General features: G+C 46.0%; 1 protein-coding gene across 1 annotated transcript in view; it reads left to right on the top strand.

Annotated features, from left to right (window-relative positions):
* Nucleotides 1–15,964, top strand: part of LOC147101075 (integrin alpha-8-like) — a 135,281-nt gene that overhangs the window by 50,735 nt on the left and 68,582 nt on the right. The window contains exons 7-9 of the mRNA XM_085966230.1: nucleotides 2,706–2,831; nucleotides 8,064–8,108; nucleotides 13,690–13,733. Coding sequence (XP_085822356.1) covers nucleotides 2,706–2,831; nucleotides 8,064–8,108; nucleotides 13,690–13,733 — 215 coding nt within the window. The remainder of the gene's footprint in view (nucleotides 1–2,705; nucleotides 2,832–8,063; nucleotides 8,109–13,689; nucleotides 13,734–15,964) is intronic.

The raw sequence follows: 15,964 nt of genomic DNA, 5'->3' as shown, positions 1-15,964 counted from the left end.
GCAGCACAATTCACAATTCACAATTCAAATCGCTTTATTGGCATGATAAGTTACATCTTATGTTGCCAAAGCATCAAAATACATTTATGGTTGAGCACATAAACGCAGTTCTATTCATACAGTGTATAAACAGGTATATCCCTGAGTGTATAAATATACATTCGCATTGTTTATATATATTCTTTTCTTAGTTTACTGGTTGTCCCTCTGTTCATGGCAAGCTGTAACATAGTGTGCCGCCAGTGTTACACAGCTTCTCTCCTCTCCCAGTAGGAATGGGAGTTTTTGGTTGTCATTCAGATTTCTGAATTCAGGGCATACTACAGCATCTGTAGAGAGAGAAACAGAGTTAACGTTTCTGACGAAGGGTCATCGACCTGAAACGTTAACTCTGTTTCTCTCTCTACAGATGCTGCCTGACCTGCTGAGTATTTCCAGCATTTTTTGTTAATACTGTACAGAAACATTCATTATTCTTTACTGCAGGACATCGTTCCTGATGACCTCGCGACTCTCAAGAGAAGCTGCTGTGGTTATTTATACTGTGTAAGATGTATTCATAGATTGGAGAGGTGGTGTCGACTAAAATAGGTTTCCTGATACTGAGAGAGTACAAATCCATACTTTAACATTAGTGCATGGTTAGTGAACGTCAGCCAGTGTTAACATATTTAACCCAGTGTGCCGCTTAAATGCAGAGTGTCATTCTCAGTACTCTGCCCCAGTAACATGCCTAAATCCTAGCTGTAGATGAACAGTCCCTCCTTGCACGAGCAAATGTACCAGATGTGGCACTTCCAGTTCCCAAACAATCATCCTCAGGACCTCTCCCAGTGAGAGTACCAATTTTATGCCAAATTAAAAGCACATGTTGAGTGCTGAGTCATTGAGGTGACTGAAAAATGAAGAGAAATAGAGTGACTCAGGAGTATGTATCAACATGTGTGATGTAGATGGTGCCCACTAAGAACTGGATTAAGGCTGTCCTAACTTGTTACACTTTAGAGCTGGATTCAAACCTACATGCGAAAGGGCAGGGTCCTAACACTGCACCACCCAGTCCCCCATCCTATCGCTCACTGTGCCAGCATTGCCAAATATGACTGTCAAGTGTATTAGCTGATGACCTAGCTGTCCTGGTCAGGTTTATATTGTCGTGTGCATGCCTGCAGAAGGCCAGAGTGCCCACTGTAACCTGGTTGGCAAACATTATGGGCCGGATATTCTGACCCCCACGGGTGCGTACGAGGTGTGTACGCACCCGTAGGGGCCTAGTGCCGGTTTCAGGTATGCGAAGCGCATGCGCTAAAGCCGGGTGTCATGAATCTTATCATTCATGAAGAAATGACTCATGAAATAACACTGGGCGGCCAGCTGGTGGCGCCATCCATGGAGTATAAATACTCGGGCGTGGGCCCAGCTTGCTCAGGACGTTTTCGTAACCAGGAACTAGTGATGTAACTAGAATCTCATGGTTGTGAAACAGTTGATTAAAGCCTTGTTTTATACTCAACCAAGTGCTTAGTGAGTTTTCTTACGTCACCCAGCACTTCCGATCTGTCAAGAATCCTCTTGACCAATCCTCCGCCTGCCCGGGAGAAGGGCCTCTGCGTGCAGAGAATTCCGCTTTCTGTACAACCTCCGCCCGCTGAAAACCTTTCAAAATCTTACTCCTGGTAAAAGCAGGCGTAAGGCTTGCTTCTACCGGCATAAGAGATCAAAAAAATAAAAAAATAAAATTTTTTCACTCATTTATAATTTAAAAATACCTTTAAAAAATGTAAGTTTATTTTTAGCCCCATAAAAAACTATTTTCCAAAAATTAAACTTTTGTTTAAAATATTTAATTTAATGTCATTTTAACTAATTTTAAATACATGATTTGAAAAAAAATTATTTAATGTTTAACTTTTTTTAAGTGATCCCCATCCATACTTCTGACAGACCTGTCAAAAGTGTGAAGGGGGATTCCCTTCTTTGATTGGTTCCCCATGGCCCACTTGATCCCAGGGACGCTTGCGAACCGCCTGCGCCCTGGGGTACCGGGGCCTTTGCGCGCACACGCACCAGGAGAGGCCCAGGATCGGAAGTCTCGGGACCTACGGAGCCAGCAGGTAAGTGCGTAGATTTTTCCCAATCGGAGGCATCTGCCCGCAGGAAGGCTCCGATCGGAAAATCCGGCCCTATACTTAACAGACCATCGTTTGCAAATCGAGGAATCCAGGTGGGAATAATTTTTTTTATTATTCATTCACAGTCTAGGAGCACTTATCATGAAATCATGCATTCGTCTGGAAAACCATGGGCTCAGAGCAGGTAGTTTCCCACTATGTACTCTCAGCCCGTGCTAGGAGTGGGCATAGTGGAATTTTGATCTCAATATGTCTGCATTTCTAAATTTTGTAGGTCCGCCTGTATTTTGAGTTCAAAAAGGTAATGACTCAGCGCCATGGGCAAGATTCGGCACCACGGAAGTCTGAATCACATTTTCTAACCTGTTTTGTTGTGTGACTCCCCCAATGATACTGTCAATACCCAAGGCTTGCCATGTAGCATCAATCACAGCCTCTGTCCTACCACTCCACTCCATGTAGAGCGTCACACACACCCTGCCTTTGCACCACCTAACTTATGCAGTCGACAAAGAACCTGTTAGTGCAAAGTGCCTGAAAGATCAATGCTGAAACGTCCTGTAATCCATTCAGGTCAGTTGATTGCTGCCAACATCGAACACATTCTCAAGAATTATGACCGTAACAGTCCTTTGAAAGTACTGGCGAGGAAGAAACAAACTGAAGATGCACAAGGGAGTAAAGATGACAGCTTTGAGGGTAAGACTCGAATGATTTTCCTAGAACTTATAACATGATGCTTGTCTCTGGGCCTGGTACATAATATCCTTTCAGCATGTAATTATTTATGACTTTTTTTGGTGTAACCACTTGTAAATTAGATATGGGGAGCACTATGAGTGAAAATCTAATTGAACATCTGATAAACATAGTTAGGGATGGTACAAGATGCCCAAATTCAGCCCAACACACTCACTAACGGAACCTGGAGGAGTAGACCTATCACTAGGGACTGGAACTTCCCTCCTTTGGCTGCGGACCAGTACCCTAAAGGGTTGGGTGGTCCTAGCTGAACAAGCACTGGGAAGCTTACCAGTACCCTGCTCTGATGAACTGCAAGGATTTAGCTGGTTAAGTTCTACCAGTACTTCACTACCACTTTCGAGACCCTATGAGTTTAATACAGAGAAGTGTGAGGTGATGCATTTTGGCAGAAGGAACAGGGAGAGGCAATATAGACTTAATGGCACAGTTTTAAAGAGTGTGCAGGGACAGAAGGACCTGGGAGTTAATGTGCATAGGTCCCTGAAGGTGGCAGGACATACTGAGAGAGTGGTTAGCAAAGCATATGGGAATCTTGGGCTTCATAAATAGAGGTATTGAGTACAAAAGTAGAGAAGTTATGCTGAACCTTTATACAGTGCTAGTTAGGCCACAACTGGAGTATTGCGTCCAGTTCTGGTCACCACACTTTAGGAAGGATATGCCTTGAGAGGGTGCAGAGTAGATTTGCCAGAATGGTTCCAGGGATGGGGGGATCTTAGCTACAAGGACAGGTTGGGGAAGCTAGATTTGTTTTCATTAGAGTAAAGGAGGTTGAGGGGTGATTTGATAGAGGTGTACAAGATTATGACAGGTTTGGATAGGCTAGACAGGGAAAGGCTGTTCCCACTAGTTGATGGTACAAGGACTAGGGGACACAAATTTAAGGTTTTGGGCAAGAGAAACAGGGGGAATGTGAGGGGGAACCTTTTTATGCAGCAAGTTGTGAGGACCTGGAACTCGCTGCTGACGGAAGTGGTGGAAGCGGAGACACTCAATGTTTTCAAGGTGAGACTCGATAGGCACTTGAGAGAAATAAACTTGCAGGGCTACAGGGATAGAGCGGGGGAATGGGACTGACTGGATTGCTCCACAGAGAGCCGGCGTGGATTCGATGGGCCGAATGGCTGCCTTCTGTGCCATTATGACTCTATGGGGAAAAAATTTGGTTGCTTTGCGCCTCCCGTGGGCCGTAAAGCAACTAGCGCCCGGGCGCGGCGATGTTTGCGCCACTCGTGAAATTGGCCAGACATTTTGCAGCGGCGCTAAACACTACCGCCACGGTCTCCTGCGCCTGCAGATCATGACGTCAGTTAAGCGTGCAATGCCCTGGACCGGATATTGACTGGCGCCCCCTGCCTTACCGCCTGCCGCTAGCAACGACAGGTTGAGGGTAACGTTTTGCAGTCAGAAAGGGACTGGGGGAGCGCTATTTAAAGGCGTCCGCTTCCTGCCTTTTTTTGTCAGCGACATTTTTGCACCACGCATTCTGAGAGAAAGAGAGAGACTTCTGGAGAGATTCAACGCTGTGTGAAGGAGTTTTGGGTACTGAGCAGCACTTTGCAGGTTCATTTTGATTTGACCTTGCATCAATTTAGAAGAGACTATGGGGGCTGCACTCTGAGCTCTTTCCCTGGGCCTCTCCATTGTTCTTTCCAGCAGATTTGATGTACAGGTCGCTCCAGGCTGAGATTCAAGGCTGCAATGAGCAAGGTGTGGATGGAGAACAAGATCGACCCTCCCCTTTAAGAACTGGCCAGCGCCAGTGTGTCTGTGTTCCATTGCTGACTGACATCACATGGGCTTCGCCAGCGCTCTGAGATAGTGCCTTGCTCCTTGGCGTTAGCGCCTTAAGAGAGGTGTGTAGCGCCTGATTTAGCGCTCCAATCACCTCCAGGGGTGATAGAAGCCAAGTTTGCAGTCGGAGGTGATAATTAGCGGCAGGCGCTAAACTTTGTGCTGATAATTGCGCCCCAAACGGGCGATACCGAATTTCTCCTCCAAGGGTATAGACTGTGCTCGCCATATTGGGCAAACTGCAGGTAGGTGTGGATTTCCCAGTAATCTGGAGATTCTTAAATGGATTTCCACATGTGTTCGATACCCAGCTGACCAAAAAGACCTCCTTTAATCTTTACAATGTCTTTGCCTTTAAAATCGATACCTAGACTCCTATCAGATACGAGCTTCATCCAGTGTACAACACTTAACACTTCTTTCCAGTATCGCAAAATCTGTTACCAAGCTGTTGAACCCATCCAATGCCTCTTGTGAAAATAGTTAGTCTGTCTGAACCCTGAACCTGTACCTATCCCCAATCCAGTTATTTTGTCTTGTCCTTACTCTTACTGCTCCTTGTCAGGCCGATTACAAGTGTTCTTCCAGCCAGATTAGAACAACTCTTTTGAAGGTTTCCACCCCAGATGGTTAACATTTCATTCCCTTTCACATGCAGATTGACCTGCTCTGCCTCTGCAACATTCTCTGCTCTATTTAAGATTTACAGGGTATAGCTGTGTGTTTTTTTTAAACTACGCATAATATATATTTTTAAATCTCATAGCTCTCTGGTTTCCCCCCGAGCATGTTGCTGAAATAAAACTTGGTGCAGATAATACTATTGTACCCACATGAGACCCAGGAACAGTGGGAAATATATTCCAGCCAGCACGGTTCCTGTAGAAACATAGAAACATAGAAGATAGGAGCAGGAGTCGGCCATTCGGCCCCTCGAGCCTGCTCCGCCATTCAATGAGATCATGGCTGATCATCCAAATTCAGTACCCTGTCCCTGCCTTCTCCCCATATCCCTTGATCCCTTTAGCCTTAAGAAATATATCTAACTCCTTCTTGAATATATTTAATGAATTGGCCTCAACTGCCTTTTGTGGTAGAGAATTCCACAGGTTCACCACTCTCTGGGTGAAGAAATTCCTCCTCATCTCAGCCCTAAATAGCTTACCCCTTATCTTTAGACTGTGACCCCTGGTTCTGGACTCCCCCGTCATCGGGAGCATCCTTCCTGCATCTAGTCTGTCTAGTCCTGTTAGAATTTTATAAGTTTCAATGAGATCCCCTCTCATTCTTCTAAACTCCAGCGAATATAAGCCCAATCGACCCAATCTCTCCTCATACGTCATTCCTGCCATCCCAGGTATCAGTCTGGTGAATCTTCGCTGCACTCCCTCCATGGCAAGAACATCCTTCCTCAGATAAGGCGACCAAAACTGCACACAATACTCAAGGTGTGGTCTCACCAAGACCCTGTACAACTGCAGCAAGACATCCTTGCTCCTGTACTCGAATCCTCTCGCTATGAAGGCCAACATACCATTTGCCTTCTTAACCGCCTGCTGCACCTGCATGCTTACCTTCAGCAACTGTATAAATGCTTAATGTGCTCATTCTAAATTTTTCTGCGAGCGGGTATTAGACAAGGTGCACAGAACCGTTATCCAAGCACAAGCATTTGTGTGGGAACGGAGTTGATTATAAAGAAAGAAGGGCATGCAATTATATGGCAACTTTCATGACCTCAGGATGTTCCTAAGTGCTTTACAGCCAATGAAGTACGGTTGTAATGTAGGAAACACAGCAACCAATTTGCTCACAGCAAGCTCTTGCAAACAGTAATGTGATAATGACCAAATTATCTGTTTTAGTGATGTTGGTTGAGGGGTGACTATTGGCCCAGGACACCAGGCCAGAACTCCCCTTCTTCAAAATAGTGCCATGGGATATTTTGCACCCACCTGAGAGGGCAGACAGGCCTTTGTTTAATGTCTTATCCAAAAAACAGCACCTCTGACAGTGCAGCATTCCCTCAGTAAGTTCTTGGTTCTAGCTGGCTCGGTTGGCAGCACTCTTGCCTCTGAGTGAGAATGTTGTGGGTCCATAGTCCCACTCCAGAGACTTGAGTACACAATCTAGGCTGACACCTTGGCTCCAGTATTTTTCCCCTTTGAAATGGCCACTGCGGCAGTACAATTGGTGCATATTTTATGGTGACATTAACTATAAAATAACTCAAGTAACAAATACCCGAGAATTTTGGCATTGTAGTTGCGATGACAGTATTGTGTCACCAATCGCACATTATTGAGCATTTCCGTCTGCTAACTTGGTCAAATGATATACAGGCCATCTTATCAGGGGCACAGTAAGTTTTTTAAGGGGACTGTCATTGCATAAAAGAAGACTTTTAATACAGCTTACTTCATTTGTAAGCTTGGGAGTGTGCAATGATATTGCAAGATGGCATTGTCATGTAACCTCGCACTGATGATGAGAAAGTTTGTTTAAATAAAGGTCCATTTTCTAGGTATTATTTTTTTCCCCTTCTTTCGGTTTTCCATGTGTCTTACTTTGTTCCCATGTCTGAGAGAGTTGGCAGGTAACCTACTCCCAGTCCTCTGTCTGTGTTTTTTGTGTTGTCATTAGGAGGTGTATTACTTCAATTTTCCTTCAGTTTCTGCAGGAATTCACCAGGCCACCACCTGGGTGATTCCTGTAAGACAACTTGGCTGTATAAGAACATAAGATCATAAGAAGTAAGAGCAAGAGTAGGTCATACGGCCCCTCGAGCCTGCTCCGCCATTCAATAAGATCATGGCTGATCATCGACCTCAACTCCACAATCCCGCCCGATCTCCATATCCCTTGATTCCCTACCAATCCACCGCACCAGGAGATAGACATGAAGTTTGTCTTTGAAGAGGGAACAGGAATAAGGCTGCCGACTCTAAGTGCAGAGCATTTCTTCAAATACAGCCTGTTCCGAGAACTTAACCTGTTCCAAAATGACCCAGCCAGACCTTGTGTCCCCTATGAATGTCTGCAGGCATTTCCACCAGGTATCCATCCTTGATAAACTGCTGTCAAAGATACAATCTATCAAGGTGTTGATATTTAAAAAAAGATGACGTATTATGGAAGATATTGTCGTGTTGGTAGCGAATCCCACATTATCTTGTCAGTTGACTGTCAGATTGGTTTTATAACGTTGTCAGATATTCTGATTCTGGTGGAAGATGTGATTTGTCAGGATGAGAGAGAGTATCAGGACGCTTACTCTTGAAGATTTGCTCTGTTAAATGCAGCTTGAAAGGTGGTGAAATATGTGTCTCATGATATTACCTTCATTTCAACCTGAACACGTCTACTTTTCAGGCTACTCGCTCACTGTGGGAGAATTCACGGGGGACTCTGTAAAAGGTAAAGTTCCGTGTCTTTTACTATTCTAGGTAATGTCACATTATTCGATGAGCTCCCATTAATCCTGAGAGTCTCTAGCTTGGGTTATTTTACATTATCTGGAGAAAAGTGGCACATTCTGTAACAATACAGGAGAATTAGATTCTCAACCATTTTTTTGATTTGCATCTGGTTAAGCCTCATTTTAATGTGGTGCTCGGCAGCCAATCAAATCCTGAGGGACACCTTGAAACTAAGTTCCAATAGTTGCATCTTCTGCACTCCACTACAACATACAAGAGATATAAGTGCCGATTTATTGGCTAAAATAACGAGGTTTATATAGGTTAAAAGATGCCCATTGCCTCAACTCTTCTCTTCTCTCTTAGGCAGTCCCTCGGAACCGAGGATGACTTGCTTCCACATTAAAAATGAGTTCTCAGGTGACTGATGAGTCCAATGCGGGACCTACAGTCTCTGTCACGGGTGGGGCAGACGGTGGTTGAAGGGGCGGGTGGGTGGGGTGCTTGGGTTGACGTGCGCTCCTTGCGCTTGGCTTCCACTTGCTCCCGGCGAAGAGATTCGAGGTGTTCGGCGCCTTCTCGGATGCTTCTTCTCCACTTTGTGCGGTCTTGGGCCAGGGATTCCCAGGTGTGGATGGTGGGGATGTTACACTTTTTCAAGGAGGCTTTGAGGGTGTCCTTGAAGCGTTTCCTCTGCCCACCAGGGGCTCTCTTGCCGTGCCGGAGCTCCGAGTAGAGCGCTTGTTTTGGGAGTCTTATATCGGGCATGCGGACGATGTGACCCGTCCATCGGAGCTGATCGAGTGTGGTCAAAACTTCGATGCTGGGGATGTTGGCCTGAGCGAGAACACTGATGTTGGTGCGCCTATCCTGCCAATGAATTTGCAGGATCTTGCGGAGGCAGTGTTGGTGGTACCTCTCCAGTGCTGTGAGGTGCCTGCTGTACATGGTCCATGTCTCTGAGGCATACAGCAGGGCGGGTATCACTGCTGCTCTGTAGACCATGAGCTTAGTGCCGGGTTTGAGGCCTCAATTAGAGTGGTTCTAGTTAACAAAAGTGGAGCTTGTGTGTACCTGACCCAACATGTATCAAGCAGTTTATTGGCACATAAAGAAGAAGAAAGACTTGCATTTATATAGCGCCTTTCACGACCACCGGGCGTCCCAAAGCGCTTTACAGCCAATGAAGTACTTTTTGAAGTGGAGTCACTGTTGTAATGTAGGAAAGGCCACAGCCAATTTGCGCACAGCAAGCTCCCACAAACAGCAAATGTGATAATGACCCGATAATCTGTTTTCTAGTGATGTTGATTGAGGGATAAATATTGGCCAGGACACCGGGGATAACTCCCCTGCTCTTCTTTGAAATAGTGGCCATGGGATCTTTTATGTCCACCTGAGAGAGCAGACGGGGCCTCGGTTTGACATTTCATCAGCACTGCACTGGAGTGGGACTTGAACCTATAACCTTCCACCTCAGAGGCAAGCATGCTACAAACTGAGCCACCGCTGACATGTTGTCTATTATGGCATTAGCACCTAATTCTCCAATTTTCAATACCGTGGGCCAGAATTCCTTGGTTAGGGAGGACAGGAATGGTGGCCTGTGCCCATGAGAGTCCAGTAATTTGAGCTGGAGCTTGGGACCACCCGGTTTCTGTTCCAGGATTGCTACGTTGCAAATTCAGATTGTGGGAGGATGCGGATGGGACTTCTGTCTGCTGCCCCTGCATCTGCCGCCAGTGTTGGGGGCACGGCTAAAGCATTCCCAGGAATTTGGCCCGCTATACGCTCACTGGGCCGAGTGGAAGCCACGGCTGCTGAGAGCAGATGTGGGATCCATCATTGTCCTTGTAAAGACCCCAAAAAGGTTACCCATCACAGCTAATCAATCCCGGAGGGGAATGACTTACCTTCGCCCCATTGAGGACTTGTCTCACCCTGCCTGGCCCCCCCCATTCCCCCCCCCCCCAGAGTGGCAGGGTGCCCCGACAATTTCCTGCCAGGCAGTTGGGGTGGTTGACTATTGACCCTGTACAGGCACCTCAATTATCAAAATGATCCCGTCCCCAGGGTTAGGGACAGGGTACACGTCCTGAAAAGCTGACAACCGTCTGCAGTTTCAAATGTCCTTATTTACTTAGACTCGGCTGCCATAAATGGTGACGACAAAGGGTGCTCGCTTTAGTGAACCGGAACACACAGCATGCATTACACAAACTTGGAAAGTAATGACTTGGTTAAAATACAAGCTTTACTTCCCGTATAACCAAGGACGATGGAACGCGCTGACGTGGGAGGCTTCGCTGGACACACTCTCTTCTATCTTCTCTGAAGTCACCTCCTCCATGTGGCGAGGGGGTTTGGATGTTAACTTTCTTATACCTTTGTTCAATGTGCATTCATCACATTCCTTGTTTGATGGCGGTCTGAGCTTCGCTCTGTTTAGTTGACGATTGGATCATCGTGTTCGAATCTCATGATCAGGTTCCATCTCCTCTGCTCTTTGTGACGGTGTCTTCCAGGAGCATCGGCCGGCGAGCGTAATTACAATAGCCGACTCCGTAAGGCCATTAAGAAATCTGGCCTTAAAGACAGGGCCTTTGTGAACGGTGTCTTACAGACAGAAAGCATTAACTTAACAAGCACATTTATAATGGTCCAGGAAGTAAAGCCATTAACAAGATTGGCTCTTGTCACTTTTGCTTCAGCGAAGGTATTAACCCTTTACAATATATAACATGATCTCTCTGTCACCTAGTTTTAGACTAAAGCTATGGTGACTTGTTATCAAATAAGCCAGCCTGTGGCTTGGGAACTAATAAAACAAATGAACTGTCAGCAGTAGAATGGGGGTGTCATGCAAGGTGGGCCTCATCTCTTCAGTGAGGTTTCTCTATTTAACCAGTTGTAACATCACCCTATAACTTTATTTTTTATTCATTCACGGGATGTGGGCGTCACTGGCAAGGCCGGCATTTATTGCCCATCCCTAGTTGCCCTTGAGAAGGTGGTGGTGAGCCGCCTTCTTGAACCACAGAGAGCAGTTAAGAGTCAACCACATTGCTGTGGGTCTGGAGTCACATATAGGCCGGACCGGGTAAGGATGACAGGTTTCCTTCCCTGAAGGGACATTAGTGAACCAGATGGGCTTTTACGACAATCTGATAGTTTCATGGTCACCATTACTGATACTAGCTTTTTAATTCCAGATTTATTTAATTAACTGTATTTAAATTCCCCGGTTGCTGTGGTGGGATTATGAACATACATCTACTGAGATCATTAGTCCAGGGCCTCGGGATTACTAGTCCAGTAACATAACCATTATGCTACAGTTCCCCGGTGTCAGTAATTTCTGTAAATTATTCACGTAGTAAATAGTATCGTTTACCGCGCTTAGAATTTGGGAATGAAGCAAAAAGCCATTACACCAAATGTAGTGACACACAAGGAAGTGGCAATGTACGGGGGGTCGTACAGGCACTCCTGCACCATACTGGTATTTACAGATAGTGCTGCAGATTGAAACTGTCACTTAGTGAATTGGTGATTTACTGGCAATCTCCAACAGCAGCGCCCTGCACTCCCAGGTGCTATCCATAACTCTCAGGTTCACATAATCTGGTCGTCTGTTTTATTTAACTGCAGTTCCATTGGGGCAGAAACTTGATTGTGTGGATCAAGTTGTCACACCTGGACTGTCGGTGCCAGGAAACCTGGGCACTAGAGAGAGGTTTTTTTGCTTCCGACATGTCTTCCTTTTTCCTCAACCGAGGATTCCCCTCTACTGTGGTTGACACAGCCTTTAACCGTGTCCGTTCTATCTCCTGCACTTCTGCCCTCATCCCTGCCCCTCCCTCCTGGGACCACGATAGAGTTCCCCTTGTCCTCACCTTTCACCCCACCAGCCTCCACATTCAACGGATCATCCTCCGCCATTTCCGCCACCTCCAGCGTGATCCCACCACCAAACGCGTCTTCCCCTCACCTCCCCTTTCAGCATTCCGTAGAGACCGCTCCCTCAGCGACACCCTAGTCCACTCCTCTACCACCCCCAGCACCCCTTCCCCTTCGTCCAACACCTTCCCGTGCAAGCGCAGGAGATGCAACACATGCCCTTATACTTCCCCCCTTCCCACTGCCCAGGGCTCCAAACACCCCTTCCAGGTGAAACAGCGATTTACTTGTACTTCTTGCAATTTAGTACACTGTATTCGCTGCTCACAATGTGGTCTCCTCTACACTGGGGAGACCAAACGCAGATTGGGTGACCGCTTTGTGGAACACCTCCATTCAGTCCATAAGGGGAACCCCGAGCTACCGATGGCCTGTCATTTTAATTCACCGCTCCACTCCCACTCAGACTTCACCGTCCTCGACCTCGTGCATTGTTCGACGGAAGCTCAGTGTAAGCTCGAGGAACAGCACCTCATCTTTCGATTAGGCACTCTACAGCTTTCTGGACTCAACATAGAGTTCAACAATTTCGGCCCCTATCACATATATATATTTTCTTTTTTTATCCACACTTTTTGTTTGGCCTTTTTTTCTTCCCTCCCACAAGGCAGCTGTCCTTCATTCTGCCAGCGCAATTCACACTTCATCTAGAGCCATCCTTTGTTCCTTAACCTGTCCCATTACCATCTCCTCTTGCCTTGAATATCTCTTAATGTCTCTCAATATCGCTTAATCTCTCCTGCTTTCTGTCCTATCGACACCATCCAGGACAAAGCAGCCCGCTTGATTGGCACCCCATCCACCACCTTAAACATTCACTCCCTCCACCACTGGCGCACCGTGGCTGCAGTGTGTACCATCTACAAGATGCACTGCAGCAACTCACCAAGGCTTCTTCGACAGCACCTCCCAAACCCACGACCTCTTCCACCTAGAAGGACAAGGGCAGCAGGCGCATGGGAACACCACCACCTCCAAGTTCCCCTCCAAGTCACATGCTATCCTGACTTGGAAATATATCGGCCGATCCTTCATCGTCGCTGGGTCAAAATCCTGGAACTCCCTCCCTAACAGCACTGTGGGAGTACCTTCACCACACGGACTGCAGCGGTTCAAGAAGGGGGCTCACCACCACCTTCTCGAGGCCAATTAGGGATGGGCAATAAAGGCTGGCCTCGCCAGCGACACCCACATCCCATAAACAAATTTTAAAAAGAACCCGCGAGTTGCAGTGGGGAAACTTCTCGGGGCTTGCAGCTCGCCAGTGGCACGTGAGCGAGGCCCAAGCCTCAAAATAGTTCAGGTGTCACGCCGACGCCAATGGGCAGGTTCGTGCCCATTTTGGGCACTGCCTGAAGCTTGCCCCATTGTTTCTAAGCAATAATACTGCTTGCTCGCAATCCCTCCCAACTAGGTGGGCGGGACAGTCTGGACTGCATATACTTCTCATTCAGCAGGAGGTACCGTTTAGCAGTTAATTGGAGTTTTTAAGGTTGGGTTTCAAATGTGAATAAAAATTAAGTTGGGTGACCAACTGTTAAGTATGCATTTTGTCCATAATCTGGTAATTGAAGTACCACTTACCAAACAAATGTTTTATCTGCCTGTTCATTTCACAGAATATCTCGTGGGGGCTCCCAGGATGGAAAACACATTGGGTGCTGTATGTATAATTTATGAAATAAATCTTAATGAAGGATGGTTCTCTGTAATATGCACAGTGATTAAGTTTGAACGAATGCTTTGAATTGTTTTTTTTTGGCTAGCCCGAGATTGATGAATCCTTGCTCATCCCCTTCAACCCCAATCCAACCGAAAAAGCTTATATCAACCACACACAACTAAACATGATTCTGCAGAATTTCTGTTATTTTATTTCTTTCGATCAGCCGCCCGTGGACCTGTACCATTCAGTGCAAAATGCTGTTTCGCAAGGAATGCAGAATCAAAACCGAGTTAAAGGCCACGAGCCAGCAAAGTTCAGGAGGTTCACCATGTTTGACTGGGCCTTCCCCTCTCCCTGTGTCCCATCAGCAATATTTTTGATTAAAAGAACAGAGAACAAAACATACAAAAAAAAGCACAGGAGATGCAACACATGCCCTTATACCTCCCCCCTTTCCACTGTCCAGGGCCCCAAACACCCCTTCCAGGTGAAACAGCGATTTACTTGTACTTCTTGCAATCTAGTATACTGTATTCGCTGCTGACGATGTGGTCTCCTCTACACTGGGGAGACCGCTTTGCGGAACACCTCCGTTCAGTCCGTAAGGGGGACCCCGAGCTTCTGGTCGCCTGTCACTTTAATTCTTCACACCATTCCCACTCAGACCTCACCGTCCTCGGCCTCTTGCATTGTTCCACGAAAGCTCAGCGTAAGCTCGAGGAACAGCACCTCATCTTTCGATTAGGCACTTTACAGCCTTCCGGACTCAACATAGAGTTCAACAATTTCAGATCATAACCTCGGTCCCTATCATATATATATATATTTTTTTTTATCCACACTTTTCGTCTATGTCTTTTCTTCTCTCCCACATGGCAGCTGTCCTTCATTCTGCCAGCGCAATTCACACTTCATCTCAAGCCATCCTTTGTTTCTTAACCTGTCCCATTACCATCTCCTTTTGCCTTGAATATCTCTTAATGTCTCTTAACCTCTTCCGCCTTCTATCCTATCACAGACCTTCCCTTTTGTTCTTTCATCCCCTCCCCCCTTTCCAAGACTCTTCACTTGCTTAAAAATCTGTTCCATTTCCTGCTTTTTTCCAGTTCTGACGAAAGGTCATCGACCTGAAACATTAACTCTGTTTCTCTCTTCACAGATGCTGCCTGGCCTGCTGAGTTTCTCCAGCATTTTCTGTTTTTATTTCAGAGAACAAAACATGCCTGTTTATACTGTACTTTCCAATATTTGAATGTCTAACCTTTAAGAATGACTAAGACATTCCAACACCTAATGGGTTTGAATATTTTACAGGAATGTCTAAACAGCTTCCACTGTCTCAAGCTGAAGTGGGATGCGAGAGGCACAGCGTCATGAACTGGTTCATCTAAACTTCATCCAGATCTGCCAGCTCTTGGTTGCTATGGAGATTTTAATTCCTTGTGAACTAAATTTGACTTAAGATCATAATTTTAATATAGATTACGCCAAACCCCTTCTGTGGCCAAAAATCACAACTGTATCCAACGGGGTCTGAAAGATTCCCCAACACCACTAAAAATGTTAGTTTTGACGCATTATTTGAATAATTTTACAGCATTTTGGAATCCGCAATGAACATGGGCTGGAATTTTTTTTCCTAAAATGGACAAGAGTTTTGCTCTGTTTTATTGAAAACTTCTCTCTATTTGACATCTGGAAATTCATTATTTATCTTAATGCTTTGAACTTCCTCCATCCAGTCGTACTAGATAATCTAAAAGCAAAATACTGCAGATGCTGGAAATCTGAACTAAAAACAGAAAATGCTGGAAATACTCAGCAGGTCAGGCAGCATCTGTGGAGAGAGAAACAGAGTTAACGTTTCAGGTCGATGATCCTTCGTCAGAACTGGAAAAAGTTGGAGATGGAACAGGTTTTTAAGCAAGTGTAGGGGCAGGAAAAGGGGGGAGGGGAGGAAAGAACAAAAGGGAAGGCCTGTGATAGGATGGAAGGCAGGAGAGATTAAGGGGATGATTTTATCAATGGGGACGTGATGAAGGCGGGACTGCGGTTTTAGTCCCGCCTCCATTGACGTCCGGCCAACCCATGCTATTTTCACTTGATTGACCTTGTTTGACCTTGTTAAGCCTGCCCAGCGGGCTTAGCAGGCCAATTAAGTGAAAGCCGGTGACAGAGAACGTCAGCGTATGACGTTTCATCTGTCAAAAATTTTTGACAGATAAATT

The sequence above is a fragment of the Somniosus microcephalus genome, chromosome 24 (genome assembly GCF_052327205.1).
Source record: "Somniosus microcephalus isolate GS21.2 chromosome 24, FLI_Smic_1.0, whole genome shotgun sequence".
NCBI lineage: Eukaryota > Metazoa > Chordata > Chondrichthyes > Squaliformes > Somniosidae > Somniosus > Somniosus microcephalus.
This window is presented reverse-complemented; position numbering and strand designations above follow the sequence as displayed.